The sequence below is a fragment of the Misgurnus anguillicaudatus genome, chromosome 22 (assembly GCF_027580225.2).
Source record: "Misgurnus anguillicaudatus chromosome 22, ASM2758022v2, whole genome shotgun sequence".
In the NCBI taxonomy this organism is placed as follows: Eukaryota; Metazoa; Chordata; class Actinopteri; order Cypriniformes; family Cobitidae; genus Misgurnus; species Misgurnus anguillicaudatus.
In genome coordinates, this window is record NC_073358.2 from 32375762 (window position 1) to 32397830 (window position 22069).

The 22069-nt window shown below is 37.4% G+C and overlaps 1 protein-coding gene across 5 annotated transcripts; it reads left to right on the forward strand.

The window, feature by feature from the left end:
• The first annotated feature begins 1059 nt into the window (after positions 1–1059).
• Positions 1060–21602, forward strand: coro1cb (coronin, actin binding protein, 1Cb). 5 transcript variants are annotated; one of them, XM_055199436.2, is made up of 12 exons: positions 1060–2143; positions 2681–3976; positions 7657–7856; positions 11549–11698; positions 11832–11961; positions 12701–12882; positions 12968–13087; positions 13194–13298; positions 13418–13563; positions 17745–17802; positions 19677–19919; positions 20116–21602. In XM_055199436.2, the coding sequence occupies exons 1-12, from the start codon at positions 1108–1110 to the stop codon at positions 20233–20235; spliced, it is 3786 nt and encodes a 1261-aa protein (XP_055055411.2). In that variant the 5' UTR covers positions 1060–1107; the 3' UTR covers positions 20236–21602. The 5 variants fall into 5 exon arrangements, with proteins under 5 accessions (XP_055055411.2, XP_055055412.2, XP_055055409.2 ...); XM_055199437.2 differs by having other exon boundaries at positions 1061–2143; positions 2918–3976; XM_055199434.2 differs by having other exon boundaries at positions 1074–3976.
• Positions 21603–22069: the final 467 nt, after the last annotated feature.

Consider the following 22069-nt stretch of genomic DNA (forward strand, 5'->3'; position numbering starts at 1 on the left):
GGCCATCAACCTCAAAATAACCTATTAGATTTACTACATGGTGCTTGTGCAATGATAACCATAATATAACCTTCCAGTTCATTCAGTAGTGAGCGTCTATACAGCTGACATTCTCAGACTAATGATTCGACAGAGTAAATAATCAGCATTGTGCGCTGACCCCTAAAATATCTTATCATGCTGTACGGCACAACCGTGAGTCAAATCCCGTAAGTGATGTTTAATGATGTGTGGCCATATTCATAAACAATGTATACAAATTGCCATTTACCAAGACGAATGCTAATGTCTAGTCAGCTTAATTTATATGACTTGACATTGTCCTGACATTTAATGAAATGTACAATTGAACTCTTAAGCAATTACAGTTTTCGCTGTTTTGTGAAGTTAAGAAAAATATTGTGCTCGCTACTTCTGATGACAGCAATAAATCCTCCAGGGCCTATTTATAACTTATCTTGTTAGGCTATATTAGGCTTATATTGAGCACATCTTCCCATGAGACCCTACAGTCAGCTGGGCATCATGCATTGCTTCATACTCTTAAACCACTCAGAATGGCCAATGGAAGATTTAAAAGGTCACTGATAAACTCATGACTCTTCCAGAGGTCACACAGTTCAATGTTTGGGTTAGGTAAATAAACTATTACGTAATCATTAGTAATAATGGATAAAAGCACAAAACAAATTCATGAAAATTCAAATCTTAAATTTCATAGAGGATTTTTTGTATTTTCAGTTATTGTTTCATAATTTAAAGATGATCCGATGTTCCCGATCCGACATAGAGGGCAAAACATCTTGAGTGTTTATTGCAAGAGCCAAGGGATATGTTTGGAGTCTTTGGGTTTTCCCCTTTAATGTCAAATGTGACCTTGGCACCTGGTAACTGATCTGCCCTGCCAGTTGTCAAGCACCCATTTTGGTTCTGTGACTCATCAAGAGTCATTTAATTTTAGGCATTGCGACATTCCAAAAAAAGCAGTGTGAGATTGAGAGAGAGAGAGAGAGAGAGAGATTAAGTTGGGAGGGGGGTTGTTTCAGATAAAGCTACATGGTCTGTTTATATACTCATGATTGGTAATATGTGTTCATCACAAAAGGAATGGGTCAGAAACAGGACAAGGTGCTAGAAGAAGAGGAAGTCTTGACCGGTGCGATAAATGACTATGAGATCTTAGACCGGGAGAAGGAACTTTCCAGAACCACAGAACCTGAATGCAGTAAAGAAAAACATCAAATATTTAGTCGGTCAGACACCTCCCCTCCGGAGAACTCTCTAGGTCAGGAACCCACAAGACCTAATGACAACCACAGAGAAAAAAAGATCAACAGGAGTTATGACACGGATGTTTCGCAGAATGCTGGGACACCAAATCCTCAGCTGAGCCGGGCGGGAGGTCCACGTGCCTCAGAATTCAAAGCGCTTACAAACAACACAACTGCTACTGACCGACTGAGACTATCTGGGGCTGTGGACCAGCAACAAGCTGACAAAACAACAGGAATGACTAACAAAACTCATCCCAAGGGTTCTCCAGAGATGTTAGAAGGTTCCTATCAAGGAGATTCGATAGATGATGTTAAGAAGTGCACTGAGAAGAATAAGACATGGACAACATATGAAAGACGCAAAGGGAACTTAAACAATGAGGCAAGAGCGAATGATAAAATTAAAGATGATGCGGAAATAAAGACATCTTTAGGAAAACGCTCAGTGGATCAGGGAGAATTAAAGAATTCTGAATTACTTGAAAGAGAGACATTCCAGGTAATAGGAGTTTCGGAGGACAAATATGAGCATTTGAAAGATTCCCAAACATCAAATGTGTATGAAGCTGATCAAGACCTGAATGCTCATAAAGTAAGCTCATATTCAAACACTGACAGTGTAATGTGTCGGTCAGGGTGTGGGAGCTTCAGTGTGCCGGATTTAGGTTTCCAGCGGGACAAAAATATCAGTTCAGGATCTCCCGGTGTGAGTGATACTTCGACATGTGTTTTAAAAGAACCTAACGGTGGCACACATGCATATAGTAACTTTGCAGCGACATTCAAAGAAAACTTTCGAAAAGACCAAAGAAATCCGACTTTCCATGCGTCACTGCCGTTGCTAAGAGGAGAAGGAATGATTAGTGAAGGTAAGAATAAAAACTTAAATATTCCTAGTGGTGAATCGCAGTTGGTCCAAGAGAGTCAAGTTTTAAAATCTAGATGCACCCCACATACAATGAGGTTCGACTCATTTAACAATGAGATTGTCGCAGAACCCACGAATGCACACGTAGGTCCGGTCTCATTGAGGATTGAGGAGGACTTTGAACAAGAGGCATTAAGCACATTCCACCCAGATTTTAACCAAAGCGATACTTTGTCTGACCCTCCCGAGGTTTACTTTCACGCCAAGAAGCCAAATGATGATGACAAAGGGGCATTTACTGTAATGGAAAAGCACTCAACAGCCATGTCATCTGAGAGTTTAGTTGGAACCAGTGCTAAAAAAGCCCCGGTCGGCAATGCACCTCACTTAGCCAGAAAGGGCGTGTTTGGAGCACACTCACAGTCTGTGAAAAGAGACGGTGAATCCGTTTATCAGACAGCTGTTCGGTCACCATCCACAGCTTGTGATAGTCATTTGAATGGAATAAGTAATACTTCACCTTTACTTGGGTTATCAGGTGAAAACGGTCAAACTCAAAAAGCTGTTCCAGACAAACAGATAACAGGGAATGAGGTCATCTGCTATGGTCAAGAAGGGTGTCTGGGTAAAAGAGTCTGCGATCCAAAGATCTACAAGCTGGATGACACAAATACAGAGAATGCATTTAAAAGAGAAGCCAAAGACTCAATGTATTCTAAAGGTAACTGTTTGAATCCAGTTGACATAAAGAGCTTAATTTCTTTTTCACCCTCAGATGTTGATGGCAACACCGCAAGAGCTTCTTTGACACACGAGAAAGAGCCTTTGTATTTCACAGCTGTGATCACACCCCCACTTCAAATTCATACATATCCTAATCGGGAGAAGAAGATGTCATCCGACGTCTCGCATTTGTATGTTCCTCACGATGAAATACAGAGTATAATTCCCAACATCCCAGACCCTCAGATGGAAAAAAAGGCTAAAATCAAAGGACCCCCACCACCTGTTCCAAAGAAACCAAAGAATCCCTTTAAAAAGAGACTAAAGGAATCTGCTTCGAATTCAGTGGATGAGCCAAACGAATATTCTGACCTGCTGCTCAAAAACATCAAAATGGGAAGAAGGCTGGCAGCACAGGAATCCATTGAAGATTTGAAAACATATCCCTCGTCATGCCTGGATATGCTGCCTTATTGCTTGTCCATAGGGCTTGGAACTGAGGAGGATATTCCACAACATTGTTGTATATACGATGAATTGGTTGCAACTGGTTGCGATAACCCAACAGGAACTGTTGACGAGCTCTGTGATGATGAACTGAAAGAATTGAGTATGTCTCAGCTGAGACCACTATTGCAAAGAAAAGCTAAATTAAAGGGCCCACCACCACCTGTGCCAAAGAAGCCTCGTAATCCGACAAAAATGGAAAAGACCCTCGCATCCGAAGACTTTGATTTGGCAAACATGGAATATCCTTTGAAATATGGTGACTATGACTCTAACCGCCACATGCTGGATATTGTGGATAAAGAAAAATCTAAATCCACCACAATGCCAACCGGATATACTCATCTTACCCGCAGAATTCCAAGCAGCGATTCTTCCAGTTCTGATGAAGATGAACTCTCCAGATTCAGGCCTGTTGCCGAACTTATCCGAGACACCAACAAAATCCCTGAGAAGGTTATGCGTCACAGCAGGACAAATATTACGGAAGCCAGGCCAGATGTTACAATGGCAAGCCAAAGTCTAAAAGTGTCACAGATGAAGACAGCCTTTGATGTAAAAACATCTCCCGATAATAGGGAAAGAAGATCCTCGCCAAAGAAAGGTAAGATGGATTTTCAAGCTGATTTAATTCTCAGTATTCTTTTGGTATTTAGAGTTTTGGAGACTTGGATCAGAGCTTGGCTTAAAACGAAGTGGGAGATGAAATTACCCAGGAAACCTTCCGAGCCCAGCGAGCCGGTCAAACTTTCTGAACAAGATGGCAGATGCCGCTGGAAAAGAACAACTACATTTTCGCAAATAAGCATATTAAAATTCTGGAAATATGTTAGTTTGAACATGAGTTTTGTGTTTGTAAAGTTTTGAACACTAATGTTAGAAAATATTTCACAAAGCTATCCGACGATGTCTCCCGACTGCTTTGAGAGAGTCTGTCCATCATATATAAATTTGATCGGGGAAGTTTTGTCAATATTCAGGATGTGTGTTCCGGCGTTTACATGAACACATATAACCTTATCGAGAGATCAATCATATTAATAATAATCACGCTGCACGTGACGTAGGTGACGCACGTTCGCTACGCTACTTTTCACATAGTGATGTGTCCCATTTCATAGAGAAAGATTTGAACCCCCACTTCCCTCGTTAAAGGAACAGTATGTATGATTGTGGCCAAAACTGGTACTGCAATCACAAAACTTGTGGCTAAAACTGGTACTGCAATCAGACAACTGGTGGCCAATACACAACATGACAACATAAACATCAGTTGAGGGCTGTAACTCCACTTTTTAAATGACAATATCCTGGCCGGACCACTGTTGTCAGTGATATAAGTATTTGGAATGAACATGATTTATTAAAGTCTAGTGACATATCAGGGCCATTTTATGATTAATTGATATAAATTTCTTACATACTGTTCCTTTAAAGGGACTTTACTTTTACTCAAAACCAAGTGGAAGTTTTAAGGGGGTAGAAATGGGACAGGGCCTTAGTCATCTCAGTGGCAAAATTAAAGACGAATTCTAGATGGCATTTCGGGAAGAGGATCCCAGACAAAGAGAAAGTAACATTTTATTTACATTACTCCCTTCGCCAAGGGGTTTACAAAAGTCTATACGTTACCCTGTCTGTGAAATCCACACTTTCTTTTCCGTTCAAGCTGTCTGGAGTGCTGGTGACAGATCCTGGTTCACTTAAAAGCTTTTTGTTGAAAAGTAAACTAAATCTGAAAATAAGACTTTTAAATTAGATTTCAGATTTGATTTAAGGGCACAATGCACTTTGTAACATAACCCAACTACTTAGACGTAGCACATCGTCATTCTTTTTTTACTCTTAACATAATTATAAGAGTTGTGTAACATTATCATCCCTGTAAAGGGTACAGATGTTGCATGCATGTGTGGGAAAAGCTGCACGTGTACATCATACAGAGATGTACAGATAGTCACGTTAGTACTGTTTTAAATTTTAAATGTCCTTACACATTTAAGACACACTGACCTGTCATCCAGTCTGGTACAATTTGTACCACTTCTCATTCACACACGCAGTGATGTCCATGTAGGAGGACATTAGGAGGAGGGGAGGGGAGAGGAGAACAAGGGCGTTTTCTCCCGTTCATTCAGAATAAAGGAGAGGAGGGAAGCTATTGTGGCTAGCCGCAATTGACTGAGAGTCACCAGCACAACCAGAATCTGTGGAAAAATAAAATTAATGCTTTGAATTTAACGCTTTGAGGGACGCGGTACTGATAAAGGTAAGCGTTTTGTCACGGTTAATGTATGGCAGGTCAGTGGTGCAATAGCCTCCACAGGAATGCTAGCTCGATTTTAGCAAGCATCACTGATTTAAAACAAGCACCCAATGCCTACCAGCAACACTTGCGTCCGTACATGTGTATTTGATGGATTTTTTCGTTCACATTATTTTCCGACATGCTGTGGTTGATGGGCATGCATACGTGCAAGATGTGCAGAAATAGTGAGATATGAATTAGAAGTAGTCCATCATGACCTGTGCCGGGTTGATAGCTCGCGTATGAATCAAAAATCACTTCGCATTTTGCAAGTGTATACAAATTTACGTTACTCAGCTGAAAATGAGCTGCGTAAGTGAAACGATTTATACGCATAATGTTTTTTTCTGCGTATCTTTCATTCATTGGTACGGCTAGCGGTTAGCTCGTTTTCTCAGAGCCCATCTATCGATTATGTCATGTTTTTGATTTCCACTGTTAGCGCATATTTTCTTTATCGATTATTGTTTTGCTTTATTGTGTAATTTATCCTGCTATGTATTAATTTATATTCTTGCTGAATTTTATTTGTTGCTTGTTTGTTTTTGTTTTTTGTTCACCGGGATGCTTATCATCAATAACGAAGCTCGGCCATTAGAAAGCGAACACACACAGCCACACATCTGACCTATTTCCAGCACAACATCCTTGACTTTATTCAAATCATCACATTGCTTTCTCGCAAATACTGTTTTATTTTATTATTACACTGTTTATTTTTATTTTTTTATTCATTATTTTTTATTTTGAACACAACTAGTGGTAATAATAAGCAGTCAGGGACCGCATGGTTTTCATTCGGATAATGCATATGTTGTATTAGAGGAAGCTCAAATAATCAATGATAATAATCAATGTATAATTACGAAAATAAATTTGAAGTATTAATAACATAGATTATAAATAATTTATAAGGTTTTGAATCTAACCTGTCAAACTAAACAGCATATTCAGGCATCATAAGGGTAGGCAGCATTTTTGTCCATTAAAAATGCTGTAGTAGGAGCTCATTAGATTTAGCCTTTAAGCACTGTTGGAAACGAAGTCATGCTCACTTATTGATAGTTTATCCTACAAAAATCTACATAAATTTTTTTATATGTATGAATGTTGTGATTTATAATATAATTAAAAGATTAACAAGATAATTTTTTTTTTACTTGTATAGGCTATACATGATACATATTCACAACAGTTATTCTGATAATAAATAAGTAATGCATAATAACAAATGTATTATATTATTAGTATGATTAAAATGAGTATGTTTAACTGCTGTATGAAATTGCTTTACATTGATACATTATTTATACAAACAGAACTGACAGTTTTTAAGATATACATGCAGAACCGTATGAAACATACACTGTAAAAAAATTGCTGTAATTTTGCAGCTGGTTGCCAGTAACTTACTGTAGACGATAAAGTCTGAAAATGTTTCATGTTCATTTAACTTTGAAAAAAAATTTTGCCAGTAAATAACATAAATGTAAAATCTACAGTAAGTTACTGGCAGCTAGTTGCCAGTACCCAGTAATACTGTAATTTTTCCAGAATTTTTTTCCAGTGTATGTTTCTGTTGTCTAGCCTTGTTGGCCCAGACCTGTAAAACTGCATTTGATATTTCTCCTTGTCCTGATGCGGGAGTGCATACAGAGTGAAATGGAAAACTGTTTCCCAATGGTCTCCAGTTCACAGCTCATCTTACACTAATATGATACAATATCAATATTAAAGCTGAAAGGAAGAGAAAAGCATTGGAAATGCATTGATTTATCTACCATTATGCCATGATAGACCTAATAAGATTTTTTACATTCTTAATTTTCAATATCCATATGTTTTTAATTAAAATTTTAGTTGATAAAGATAATAATGTATTAAAGAATTTTGTATTAATATATAATAATACAATTTTGAACTCTTATTTATATAAAAAAAAACATAATAAACTCTTCTCCAATTCTCTTCTGTAGAAATGATCAGACGAGTGGTACGACAGAGTAAATTCCGTCATGTGTTTGGTCAGGCGGTGAAGAATGATCAATGCTATGATGACATTAGGGTTTCACGAGTTACCTGGGACAGTGCCTTCTGTGCAGTAAACCCCAAATTTGTTGCCATTATCGTGGAAGCTAGTGGGGGTGGAGCTTTTCTTGTTCTCCCTCAGCAAAAGGTAAGCAATAACTCTCGAATCCTACAGGCATGAAGTTACTCTAATAACATAATATCTTACAACATTTCTGCAAGATAATATCCAAAGTTAACTAAATAATGTGCTAGTTATAAATTGATTTAGTAAAAGTGTGCATAGCAGTTTCTTGCTGATTCCCTGAAAAATTCTTGTGTGTAAAATATTGTTGATCATGAGGATGCTTTTAAAATGCTTTTAAAAATTGAGGAGCTCAGATGCGAAAGCTGCTAAACGTCACCTCTGTCAAAAATGGGCTCTTCTGATTTTGCCAAGTGGTTGATGGCCTCGGGGCAACATTATGTTGACCCTGAGACAGCATTTCAATCACCCAATCAGATTTTAGAAATAAGTTTACAGTTTGTTTCAAGTTTAAGTTTTACAACCAGGATTAGACCGATGTTTTTCAGGTCGAGCATCAAAAATTAGATAGAAACTATTACTAAAGACACACTGTTAAAAAATATTTTGTAAAAAATGGTCAAATGACTGGCTGCAACGGTTTCCAAACAAAAACCATAAAATGAAAGTAAAATTTCTTAATTCCAATAATGTACAAAAACAATAATTGTACAGATATTTTCTTCAAAAGTACTGCAGCCAAATATTGTTATTTTAAAGATTTTCCCCAGATTTTTTTTAGATCAAACACAAAGTGAACAATAAAAGAAAAAGTGAAAGAGAAAAAACTCTCTCCACATTTTACCCGATCCACTGTGAGTCATGAACACACACGGACATTGCAACTATCACAGTAACTCTGAATCATTTCAGTCACTTCCTGTCAGCTGTGGGAATCAAACCAACAACCTCTGGGTTACAATCTAGTCTCTTTAACCACTAGGCCACAATGCTTTGGCAAGGCAAAGATTTCTAGAACCTTTATTTATAGGTGCCTTGGTGCCATGTCTTGACTGTGGTGCCATCTGTCAATTAACAGTTCGACTATTATTTTAAAGTCGCTAGAAACGGAAGTAGCGATTGCCTTATTTTCCCCGTGGTGACGTATATCCGAATGAAATGGCTTCTGAAATGAAATAAGGCAGGGCTGAATTTGAATTTGTCCATCGAGATCTGGTTGGATCGTTTGAAGTTGGGTCGTGTTGCTAATTGCTAATCGCTGCGATCTTCTCCCGGACCCCGCCCACCTGCCATACCATATGAGCGGAAGTGAAGAGAGATTGTTTTGAGGAGGGAAGGAGATTTGCATTTTTGATTAAAGATTATGAGCACACACAATTTTTTTTTAATAATGAAGCTCACGGATAAGTAATTTGTTAATAATATCACAATATTAATAGCCTATATATATAGTTCATTTCAATTTCATTGCGACTTTAAGTATTATGTCATTAATGAGAAAATACAGAAAATCTGTTTTTATATAAAATATTACTTATACAGTATTTTTTCTGTTTTCTTGAATTACATACAAATTCATGTAAATTAACAATTTAAAATCTCGAATTAAATGTGTAGTTTGTTATAATAAAAGTACATGACCATCCTAACAATTTAACATGATAAAACACTGAATATTTAATAATGATTTATGAAACAGTCCCATATAGGTAATGATATTTATTATCAACTAACCCAACCAAACTGTATCATCACAAGAAGGTGCAAAATCCAGTAAACATGTAAGATCATGTCATGAATCATGATCACAGTGACATCACACCATCATTCTCATACTGTGAGATTATCACATCGTGAGTAATATGCAAGCTCATTTTGAATTCAAAATGTTGAGTTCATTGTATGAATGCACAAATAAAGGTTCTAGAAAGCTTTGCTGTGTCAAAGCATCGTGGTGGTTGTAGAGACTTGATTGTAACCCAGAGGTTTTTGGTTTGATTCCCAGCTTGCAGGAGGTGACTGAAGTGTTTTGGTGTTGCAGTGATAGTTGTCCAGTATTTGTGTCTGTGTATGACTTGCAGTGGATGGGTAAAATGAGAAGACAATTATACACTCACCTAAAGGATTATTAGGAACAACGTACTAATACTGTGTTTGACTCCCTTTTGCCTTCAGAACTGCCTTAATTCTACATGGCATTGATTCAACAAGGTGCTGAAAGCATTCTTTAGAAATGTTGGCCCATATTGATAGGATAGCATCTTGTAGTTGATGGAGACTTGTGGGGTGCACATCCAGGGCACGAAGCTCCCGTTCCACCACATCCCAAAGATGCTCTACTGGGTTGAGATTCTGGTGACTGTGGGGGCCATTTTAGTACACAGTAACTATTTGTCATGTTCAAGAAACCAATTTGAAATTATTCAAGCTTTGTGACATGGTGCATTATCCTGCTGGAAGTAGCCATTAGATGATGTGTACATGGTGGTCATAAAGGGATGGACATGGTCAGAAACAATGCTCAGGTAGGCCGTGGCATTTAAACGATGCCCAATTGACACTAAGGGACCTAAAGTGTGCCAAGAAAACATCCCCACACCATTACACCACCAGCCTGCAAAGTGGTAACAAGGCATGATGGATCCATGTTCTCATTCTGTTTACGCCAAATTCTGACTCTACCATCTGAATGTCTCAAAAGAAATTGAGGCTCATCAGACCAGGCAACATTTTTCCAGTCATCAACTGTCCAATTTTGGTGAGCTCATGGAATTGTAGCCTCTTTTTCCTATTTGTAATGAAGATGAGTGGTACCCGGTGGGGTCTTCTGCTGTTGTAGCCCATCCGCCTCAAGGTTGTGCGTGTTGTGGCTTCACAAATGCTTTGCTGCATACCTCAGTTGTATCGAGTTGTTATTTCAGTCAAAGTTGCTCTTCTATCAGCTTGAATCAGTTGGCCCATTCTCCTCTGACCTCAAGCATCAACAAGGCATTTTCGCCCACAGGACTGCCGCATACTGGATGTTTTTCCCTTTTCACACCATTCTTTGTAAACCCTAGAAATGGTTGTGCGTGAAAATCCCATTAACTGAGCAGATTGTGAAATACTCAGACTGGCATGTCTGGCACCAACAACCATGCCACGCTCAAAATTGCTTAAATCACCTTTCTTTCCCATTCTGACATTCAGTTTAGAGTTCAGGAGATTGTCCTGACCAGGACCACACCCCTAAATGCATTGAAGCAACTGCCATGTGATTGGTTGATTAGATAATTGCATAAATAAGAAACTGAACAGGTGTTCCTAATAATCCTTTAGGTGAGTGTATCTCCTACACTTTTTCTTTTATTGGTCACTTGGTCGTAATAATCTGGGGAAAATTCGTAAAATAACAGTATTTGGCTGCAGAACTTTTAAACAAAAATTCTGTACAATTGGTTTTGGACATTATTGGAATTAAGATTTTTTACAGTGTATTACACGATATTAACAGAATGCTCTCGACATATATGTTTATCAAATACATTTGCTTCAAATCTGCCTAATACCGGTCTCAGGCCATTCAGCAATACTGGTTTGTTGCCAGAATCCATTAAATGTCCGAAATAATGCTCTTTTAAAAAAATACATGTCAGACGCATGAGTTTTGCATTGAAGCTCTTCAAATATTAATAAATGATTAATTGCTTGCATTAATGACACAACAGTTTATTCAATACTGTGTTTAAAGAACAAATTTGTTTTTATACATTCCCATTATGGAATGAAGTGTGGCTTTCTAAGAGTTAATTTACGTAAATTTGTCATAATTTCAGCCTCATGTCTCTGATTCCTGTTTGCAGACGGGTCGTATTGATAAGGCTTATCCCACTGTTTGCGGTCACACAGGCCCTGTGCTGGACATCGACTGGTGTCCACACAATGATCACGTCATTGCCAGTGGTTCTGAGGATTGTACAGTAATGGTATGCTCAGATCCTTTACATCTCCTTTCATAGGAAACCTGTTCAGAAACCAAAGCAAGAGTGAGATTTCCTGTATCACTGATTTCTCCTCATTGATCATTTCTGCTATAATTTTCCCATATTTGTAACACAGGTATGGCAGATCCCTGAGAATGGCCTCACTTCACCTCTCTCTGAGCCAGCGGTGGTGTTGGAGGGTCACTCTAAGAGGGTGGGGATTGTGACATGGCACCCGACAGCCCGCAATGTTTTGCTAAGTGCAGGTAATGATGGATATTTATGCTTTTTTTCTCAGCAGTTCTTTGTCAATGTAGATTTTTAAATGCTGTTTAAGCAATGATGTACATGGCAGTGCTGTGTCCTGAATATACAGTAGTCATGCCTAAAGACTTTTTATGCACAGAACCTCAAAGCATTTTTTTTATTAATGATAATAAAAAAACATTATCGAAAATATTTATTATAATATGCATACAGTTTTTTATTTGTAAGGATTTTTATCAAGTAAATCATGGTGCCTAATAGGAACAAAAATATTTGAATACATTTTTTAAAGGTGCTGTGGAGTGATATATGAATAGATAAATGAATATGCTAGTATGATATCAATGTATTATGTCGGTACAATTCTGAATTGATCAATAAGCATCTAGAACTGAAATTATATTATATTATATTATATTATATTATATTATATTATATTATATTATATTATATTATATTATATTATATTATATTATATTATATTATAAATTAAAACTTTTGAATGTTTTTTCATGCATATATGCCACGGGCTACTTATTTAAAATTCTTGCATCTTTTACCTTTTGTTTCATAGGACTCCACGGACAAGAGATTATGATCTTAATATTTTTGAATGCTAAATTGGGAATAATAATGTTGTATTCAAAGTCTCTTTAGTAAAATTTCCCTGAATTTGTTTTCAAAATCTACATGCACATGCGACTGTTAAAAACCGACTTGTCTTCCCTCCCCCATTAGGATGCGATAATCTCATCATCATTTGGAACGTGGGCACAGGAGAAGCCATGATCAACCTGGAGGACATGCATCCCGACGTGATCTTCAGCGTCTGCTGGAGTCGCAATGGCAGCCTCATATGTACCGCGTGCAAAGACAAGAAAGTGCGTGTTGTTGATCCACGCAAAGGGAAAATCATTGCAGTAAGTGAAAATATTTTACAAATATATTGAGGCCTGGTAGGTTGCTCTCCTTATTTCATGGTGTCACTGGCATTGATGATCACAGGAGAAGGACAAGGCCCACGAGGGAGCACGACCTATGAGGGCCATCTTTTTGGCTGATGGAAATATCTTTACCACTGGTTTCAGTCGTATGAGTGAACGACAGCTGGCCTTATGGAATCCAGTAAGCCAAACAATTTGACTTTTTCTGTATTTAAAAATGACAAAATGAAAAAAAATAAGAAAAGAAACAGTTTTGTTGATGATATTTTTGTGTGTGTCCCTTAAAGAAAAACATGGAGGAGCCAATATCTGTGCACGAAATGGACACCAGCAATGGAGTTTTGCTTCCCTTCTATGACCCTGATACTAATGTAGTTTACCTGTGCGGAAAGGTGGGCTTGCTTTTCTTATTAGACATAGACAGCCATTTTGTATCAACTGCATAACATTTGTTAAATGTATGATACACTACCTGCTGAAAACACACAAAACCGTACTGTTTTCTTTCCAGGGTGACAGCAGCATTCGTTACTTTGAGATCACAGACGAGGCACCGTATGTGCACTACCTCAACACGTTTTCCAGCAAGGAGCCTCAGAGAGGCATGGGCTATATGCCTAAAAGAGGTCTGGATGTCAACAAGTGCGAGATAGCCAGGTATGCATCTGCACCGTTGGTTTTTCATATTTTATTTTTGATTTTTGCTGTTTGGAGTCTATTCGGCCGATCTCCGGGTCTGGCGGTGCCGCTTTTGGCATGGCTCGGCATGATCCATTGAGTCTGATTGGACCATTAGCATCGCACTAAAAAGAGAAAATGGGCACATATTCAAACCTTGAAATTTCAATGATTGATCCTATTCAAATAGTTCCCTGCTATTGAAAGTTACCAAGGGGACTACTTTCAGGCGCTGATTAATATCATTGCGCCTGCTGCACACAGAGTACGACAGCAAAGTCCTTGATTATTACGCCAGAATGAGCGTAGTTCCTAGCCATATCTCTCTAGAAAATCGCAACTTTTAATTTTCCGTTAGTCTTAGTACATGATTTAACTACAGAAGAGTCAAGTTTAAAATTGGAAAAATATCGTTATTTTTTAGCGCGATGCTAATGGTCTAATCAGATGCAATGGATTATGCTAAGCTATGCTAAAAGTGGTACCGTCAGACCCGGAGATCAGCTGAATAGATTCCAAAACAGTAAAAAATCAAAAGTTTATGTCTAGGGGAGCAGGGAAATAAGCCTATTTTTTGTGGAGTGTCCCTTTAAGACTCTGGTGTTTTTATAATTACTCACTGTAATTTACTGTAATTTAATGTTTTTCAGCACCAGTGTGGTTATGGTTCTGAGCAGTGACGTCTGCAGCCGTACGGCTGTACGCACTGCGCGTAGCATGAGAGGGCGCTAATTAATGGTGTTTTATTTTTTACATAATTTTGAATTCATTGTTGATCTATCTGTGTACGCTCACTCAGGGCATTTTTACACTGGGCTTGTTTGCTGCGGTCCGAGTGCGAATGTTCCCAGCACACCCCGTAGAGTTGGTCTGGTTTTACGCTTACTCGATTCTATCAAACCCCGGTGCACTTGCGTTAATCTTGTGTCATCACCAACGCGCACGTACAAGAAGATGTAAAACACCTGTGCATATGTGCTTTGGAATGCGTAATTCATCAGTTGTCATGGTAATCATGCGTTGTGGAAACGAATGAGCTTCGTCATTGGCTTAAACTAGGGCTGTCAATAGATTAAAAAAATTAATCTAGATTAATCGCATGATTTCATGAGTTAACTGCGATTAATCGCAAATTAATCGCACATTTTTATCCATTCTAAATTTACCCTAATTTAACACTTTTCAGGTTTTTAATATTCTAATCATATATACATATATAGATGCTTTATGCAAATGTATGTTAACAACAGCCTGTTTACATTTTAACAGAATCACCAGCCATTGTTTTGTATATGAATTTTCCTTTCAGAAGATTTTTCTTTCTCCATTTTTGTTTGCTGCTGCATCATTTGTGACTTGTGCTGGCAAGTTGAGTCGGAATTAGCAAATTTTTAAAAAATAGTTGTTCATATTTTGACATTCTCTATTAAAACATAGAACAATGCATGATTTGTTGAAATATAACAAAATATGACAGAACTACACGTGTTTGAAGTTGAAAGAGTCAAATTACCACAAACATTTCCACATCCATACATTATATTACCACATCAATACCTTAAAATCACTGGTAAAACTAATAGATTTAGCACACACAAAGCAAAAACATTATCAATGTATGTTCAACTTTTTTTCCTTTTGTTTGATTGACATTGAGACAGACTGCTTAAAATCTAAGTGACCTAATATAATGTTACACATCAGACATTTTTACCCAACAGTTAACCAAACATTTACTTAAAACATAACAGATTATAGAGCCTACCTGCGTGAATTCTTATCAAAACAGATATTTGTAAAACTGTAATTTTGTGTAGATGTCTATATATCCGGGTCGCGCACTCGCGCGTCTGTGTGCACGCGCTTCAGATATCAGTCAGTCAGCGTGAGGGGATCGCTTTTGAGTCTTGTCGCTCTTAATAACTCTTTAACATTAATCAGGTACCGAACTTTATCTCTCTTAATGACTCTTTTAACATCAAGCAAGTCCTGCAGTCTATTTTCTAAGTCATGCATAAAAGCGAAACCAAAATGAATTGAGACGCATCTTTGTATTAGATTAAGCATTAGCCGGAGGACGGTAACGTTACACCTCTCAGACGTATAAATAAAGATCATATCAGATGTCCAACGAGCATTTAGAGCATTGGATTTGGTAGACAATTTGCTTAATGTTCTTATTTCTATGAAAACCTTTTACTCATTTAGAGAGAGTCACATTTGTCTGCGTCTCTGTTCATTCAACTATGGGCTGGACCAAGGGTCAAACAGAAATTGCGCGTTGCGTTAATCTCCGTTAATAAAATTAGTGGCGTTAAAATGAATTTGCGTTAACGCGTTATTAACGCGTTAATTTTGACAGCCCTAGCTTAAACACATGCGCAGGTTACTTTTTTCCTGGATGAGTGTGCACCCAAGTCGTGCTTTAAAGGTGCAGTAGAATGTAAAACTGTATTTATCTAGGCATAGATGAATAATAAGAGTTCTGTACATGGTAATGACATATCGTGAGCCTCAAACACTATACTAACACTTTCCTCTTTCTTATGTAAACCTTGTGCATGCAAAAGACCACTGGAAAAATGGGCCACCCTTACAAAAATCCCATGGTTATTTTGTGGTTACCGTGGTTTTACTACAGTAACCATGGTTTTTTGGTTTTAACTGTAGTAAAACCATGGTTAATTTTCGTAAGGGCAATCTTAACATAACATCGACTGTGACGTTACAGTCGTGATGTACGCCTCCAACATTAAATGGCACATTCAATTTATTACAATGTTGTTACAATGTTAAAAACAAAGTTGTGACTGGTAAGGTAGCGCTATATGCTAGCTCAGTGGTTTTCAAACTGGGAGCCGGGGCCCCCAGGGGGGCCACGAGATGGTGCCAGGGGGCCCTAGTTTTATTACATTTTATCAAATACATTCATTTATCATGAATGGTGTGTAATTAAACCTAAAAAATAATAAGCCAACTAACCAACAGGACTACTAGGTATAATTTTTGTTTAATTTGTTTAATTAAAATATTACATTTTAAAACTGTTTTTGTCATAATTTTTCTTTTTGGGGGCCGCGAAAAAATGCACTATACACAAGGGGGGCGCACGCTGAAAAAGTTTGGGAACCACTGTGCTAGTTAATGCTATATGCTACAGTTTAGGCTGAAGTTCTACTATTGACGTTACAGTTACGTTTTGCAGGTCCATACTGAAAAACAGAAATTTACCACTCAGAAACGTCAATTTCCAATCTCCGAGTAATTGATTGTTCCTCAAAATCGGTATCTTCGTCTGATAATCAAACATAAAGTCTGTTTGCACACACACAGCGCTACTGAAATGAGACGCTCTGAGAAACAGCCAATCAGAGTAGAGCTCAACATTATTATTATGACCTTTTCAAATAAGGTAATAATAGACCATTTCAATCTAGGGACAAATCCTAAGGTTGTAAATGTACAAGTAAAGCTGTCTCTGGATCCTTTTTGCACTTAATAAAGTCATATACCTTCTATGTAGATATCAGAAAAACAATGTAACATATGCATTATTTGGCACCTGGTGCGCTCATGGTTCCGCAAAACAGCTTTCACATTACAAGTTTTTAATGTGAACTGTGCCCTGTTTCAAACTAAACTGCCAGTGTGAAAGCCCTCTAAATCCTGCCTGGTTCCGAGTGATGTATCATGTATCATGTTGTTAGATTTATGTCGTCCAGTAGGGGGAGCCTTTAGTCTTTCATGTGCTGTAGATTCTATTGGGTGACAATGTAGCAGTGAACAGGGTTTGCTGTGGTTTACAAATGTCACTAAAATTTAATGATCATTGTAAGGATCATTGGTTTTAGTGGACATGCTGTCACAAGTAGATTCTGTATTTAATTATTATTAGATTATAAAATGAAAACATTTTAGTCACACATAATAAAATGTAACTAGGAGGTAAAGACCAGCCCTGGTCATCAAATTTATTTTGTTATATGTTTTATTATTTTATGGAAATATTTTAAATCAATATTTTCAGGAAGTATAGGCAGAAAAGTTTGAATCATGTGTAGCATTTTCTTTCGATGCATTTTGCTGGTGTGGTTTCTGGCTGTGCTGTTTTTATCAAAGCTTTTCATTATTACAATAACACCTTTTTGTTTTTCTCACAGGTTTTATAAACTGCATGAGAGAAAATGTGAGCCAATTATTATGACCGTTCCTAGAAAGGTATTTTTATCTGTATCATGTTTGTCTTGTTAATATCTTTATTCCTTAAAATCTTAGTTTTACAGTATTTCTTAATCAGTTTTAGCAATGTTCAGTGCCACAATATAAAAATTCTGGCATTTGCTATAAATGTTTGTATGATTTAGATAAAAGTTATATTAATCTCAGCCCAGTCACGCGAAATTACGTACCTATAGTCACAGAATTTTTTGATTCTTTTTCGTGATACTGTCACGAAATTCCACGTTTTTTCGTGATATAAAAAATTTCTGTTTATGTGTCATATTCACGTATTGGTTACTCAACTGTTTTGTCCTATTTTCTTATCTTTTTCGCTTCGGTTTAGGGTTAGATTTACATAAAATGACATCCTTACCCAAACCCAACTCTAACCTTAACGCCAGGCGACAATGGTTTAAAATTTTGAAAATATGAAAAAAATAAATCTGAAAAAATTGTATAAACCAACACTGTTAGAATTAACTGTAATTTCTACAGTAACTTACCACAAAATGCCCAGTAAAATACCATCATTTTCTTTTCCAGTTCATTACTGTAACATGCATAGCATTATGGGTATTAACATTTAATTTACAGTGATTTACTGTATGTTTTGAATTTGCTGTAGACTGCTGTAAAACAACAGTATTGCTACTATAGTTGAATAAAACACTGTTATAAAAGCATATAAAATGGAAAAATTTAATATATCTATGAAATGAAATACATTTTATTTGTTTTGCTTTTAGCAGTGAAGCAAATTTCAAAATGTGAATTGTTTTTCAGCAGTGTAAATAATTTATTGAGAATTGTAGATAGAAACACGAAAGGGATTATGGATAAATGCTTGACCGTCAGATTTGAATTTGACCTTTAAAGGTTCTCTAAGCGAATCTGTTTGTTGATTTTTGAAACTGAGCGTAGTTAACTCCTCCCCCTCCCTTCCGTGCTTTCATGAACGCGACCAAACCCAACCCCCAAATCCTTCTTGCCGTTTATTGGTTAGAACACTTTGTTATGGTTTCTGGTGTAAGTTTGGCCAGTTTGTTGTTATTGCAGTTTGTGGAGGCTGGGCTGTCTACAGAGATCGCTTTTTTTACAGTTTGATCAGCGGACAGGAAGCAAGCAGATGTTTGCTGTATGTAACAAAAAATGTTTTATGGTCTAAAACGCGTGAATTCGCTTAGAGAACCTTTAAACTTAGTGACGCCAAGATTTCGGTACTCGGAGTGTCGGGAGAGTAACAGAAGAGGCTACTTGGGGAGTGTAGCGAGTAACTTTTATCAAGTGACTCTGTAGCACTGTGGTAGTGTTATGGACTTACGATACAGCTGACCTGGGTTTGATTCCCCTTCAAGGCAGTATACTTTTTAAAACTAGGTTACAGTAAGGGTATTATACTGTAAAATGGAACTGCGGTAAAGGCATCATACTGTAAAACAATGTACAGTTATGGTACTGTAATAGGGCAGTTACAGTAACTCGAGTTAACGCATATATATATATGTACAATAAAAAATGTAACAGTGAATACTTAAAGTGACACCCTAATGCAAACACCAAATCTAACCCTAAACCGAACTGAAAATGGTTTAAAAATAGGAAAAAGCAGTTGAGTAACCAATACGTGACAATGACACAAAAACAAAAATTTGTGATACGATCGCGAAAAACGCGGAGGTTCGTGACAGTGTCACAATAGAGAATCAAAAAATTACGTGACTATAAGGTAGATAATTTTGTGAGACTGGGTAGATTTATCTATAACATTATTCCAAATATTTTATCACATTTTTTTCCATATTATATATAGTTTGTGTTTGGCAAAGCAGTTTAACAGTGACAGTATTTCCTATCTCTTTTGTTCTTGGCAGTCAGACCTCTTTCAGGATGACCTGTACCCAGACACAGCGGGTCCAGACCCCGCGCTAGAGGCGGAGGAGTGGTTTGATGGCAAGAATGGCGAGCCGATCCTGATCTCCCTCAAACACGGCTATGTTCCAGGCAAAAACCGCGACCTCAAAGTAGTCAAGAAAAACATGCTGGATAACAAAGCGCCCAAAAAGGTGGAAGAGCCACCTATTCCTCAGAAGCCTGCATCCCCCCAGCTCACCAGAGTAAGATCCAGTGTGACTTTTTAGGTCACCCAGTTTTATAGTGACCATAATAGGGGTTTTATCTGGAAAACAAGGCAATGTTCTGTGCATTTGACATCTGATAAAGACTATACTTACAAGCATTCAGGAATAAGAATGTGAATGAGTTGAATTTGTGCTTAAACACATTTTTCTGCTTCTTTATTTTGCTCTGTAGAAGAATGAAGTGAAGTTAGAGGAGCTGCTTCGAGAAGTCAAGTCCCTTAGAGATCTGGTCACACTGCAGGACAGAAGAATCACCAAACTGGAAGAACAGGTGGCCAAAGTGGCAATCTAAGACACTGGTGATGGTCTGAGCCATTATTGCATCAGCACGGAGAGAGTAAGATTCAGTTGGATGGGTGGGGGGTCGGTCACTGCCAAAATTCTCAATTTTGACTCGATCATTCCGCTTGGTGTTTCTCACAAAGACAAACCTCAAGCAACATTCCAAGATGGACTTTTACTTTCTGTCAAGTCTCCCCCGAGCATTCGCATAGCAAGCGGAAAATGGTGGCGATGAGTGGTCACTGGTTTTAACTGATGATTTACATTTTGTTTAAACATTTTTGTACCTTTTTTTGGTTATTGTAACATTGTTTCCATACAGTAAGTATACTGATATTAACCGGTATGTTACAGAGTGTTGTTGTATATACGCATTAGTATTTCTCTTTCTTTTGTTGTTGTGCTGCCAAATTTATTTCTACTTTTGTATGTTTTTCCCACTTGTAGATAGATAGAGCGGATTATTGCAAACAAGGATTTCCATGTCATGCTATTCAAAGTGAGAAAGGCAGTTGATTTTGAAGTGATTGTAGAGGCCATTCGAAAACTAATCATGGATGATAATTGTATTATTTAGCAAAGAGATGTTCATAACCATTCAATCGTATTGGGTGCTAACAAGTGCACATACAGTAGCGAAACAAACTAAAGTTGCGACGAGCTGCTCATTTGACATGTAGGATTTAAAAGCAGTGCTGTAATGTCCCATATAGTGATCATGATAACTGGAGTATTAAGCACATTACATCAGTAATTTTAAAGCATCCTACGACAGGGTTTTGCTAAATCATACCACAATCAAGCAATAACATAATGTTGCGAAATGAATGAGAATATAAACCTGTTCAACTTTGATACACGATTGGTAAGTACTGCTCAAATGCATTATTCATGCATTAACTTCACACACCTACACTACAGCTGTTTCAAGTTAACAGTAATTATAAAATTACTGTTGCACCTCAGGAAATAAACCACTGGATGCTCAACATTTGGCATTTGCATGAAAGATTTTAATTAGGGAGTTATTTTATGCTGTTGTTTTGGAATTCGAAAATACTTTAATGTTCTCCCTGCATTCTAACTATACAAATCGTGTTAGAGGATATTGGACCGACATGCTCTGATGTGTGAACTTGGCTTTAAGAGGCAGTGGCTACCTGTGAGCTCTTCTGATGTACATGTACTGTAAATGTATTGGTGCCTCTATGTGTGTTGCTGGTTTTAGACAGACTTCCTCAGTCGATCACTGCAGGGAGGGCGACGTCCATGAATCTGAGCACTTATCTGTGTCCTGAACAGTCTTGTGCATGCATTCCAAATTTCACCTAAAATAATAAAAAGGTTGACTACAATAAATCCTTTCATTCATACGTGTTGGTGAAGTCTCCTGTGAAATTTTCTTGATCGTTGATTGAAAAGCAATTTTTATATATGGGTGATTCTCACGAAACCATTGAAACACCACGGCACTAATGATTTTAGCTTTAAAATGGGTAATATAGTAACATTAAAAAGCATCAGAATTAACACAATACTGTGTTCTACCTTGCACAATGTGTGATTTCAACATAAGAATTTATAATTGGAAATTTTATCTCATTTTCTGCTGAAATTCTCATTACCGCAATGTGTCCGGCTGTGTTTGAACATGCGTTGTGTTGTAATTTAATCAAATTAACACAAAAATATTATGAATATTCATGTATAAAAATAATGAAGAAAAATTAGGAAAATGATGTGTCCATGCCTGATGTTCTCATCCTCCGCAACACTTTTTGAGAACAGTTTAAGCACACATACAGATTTTTAATAAAGTTTGATTTTGAGTGACCAAGCACATG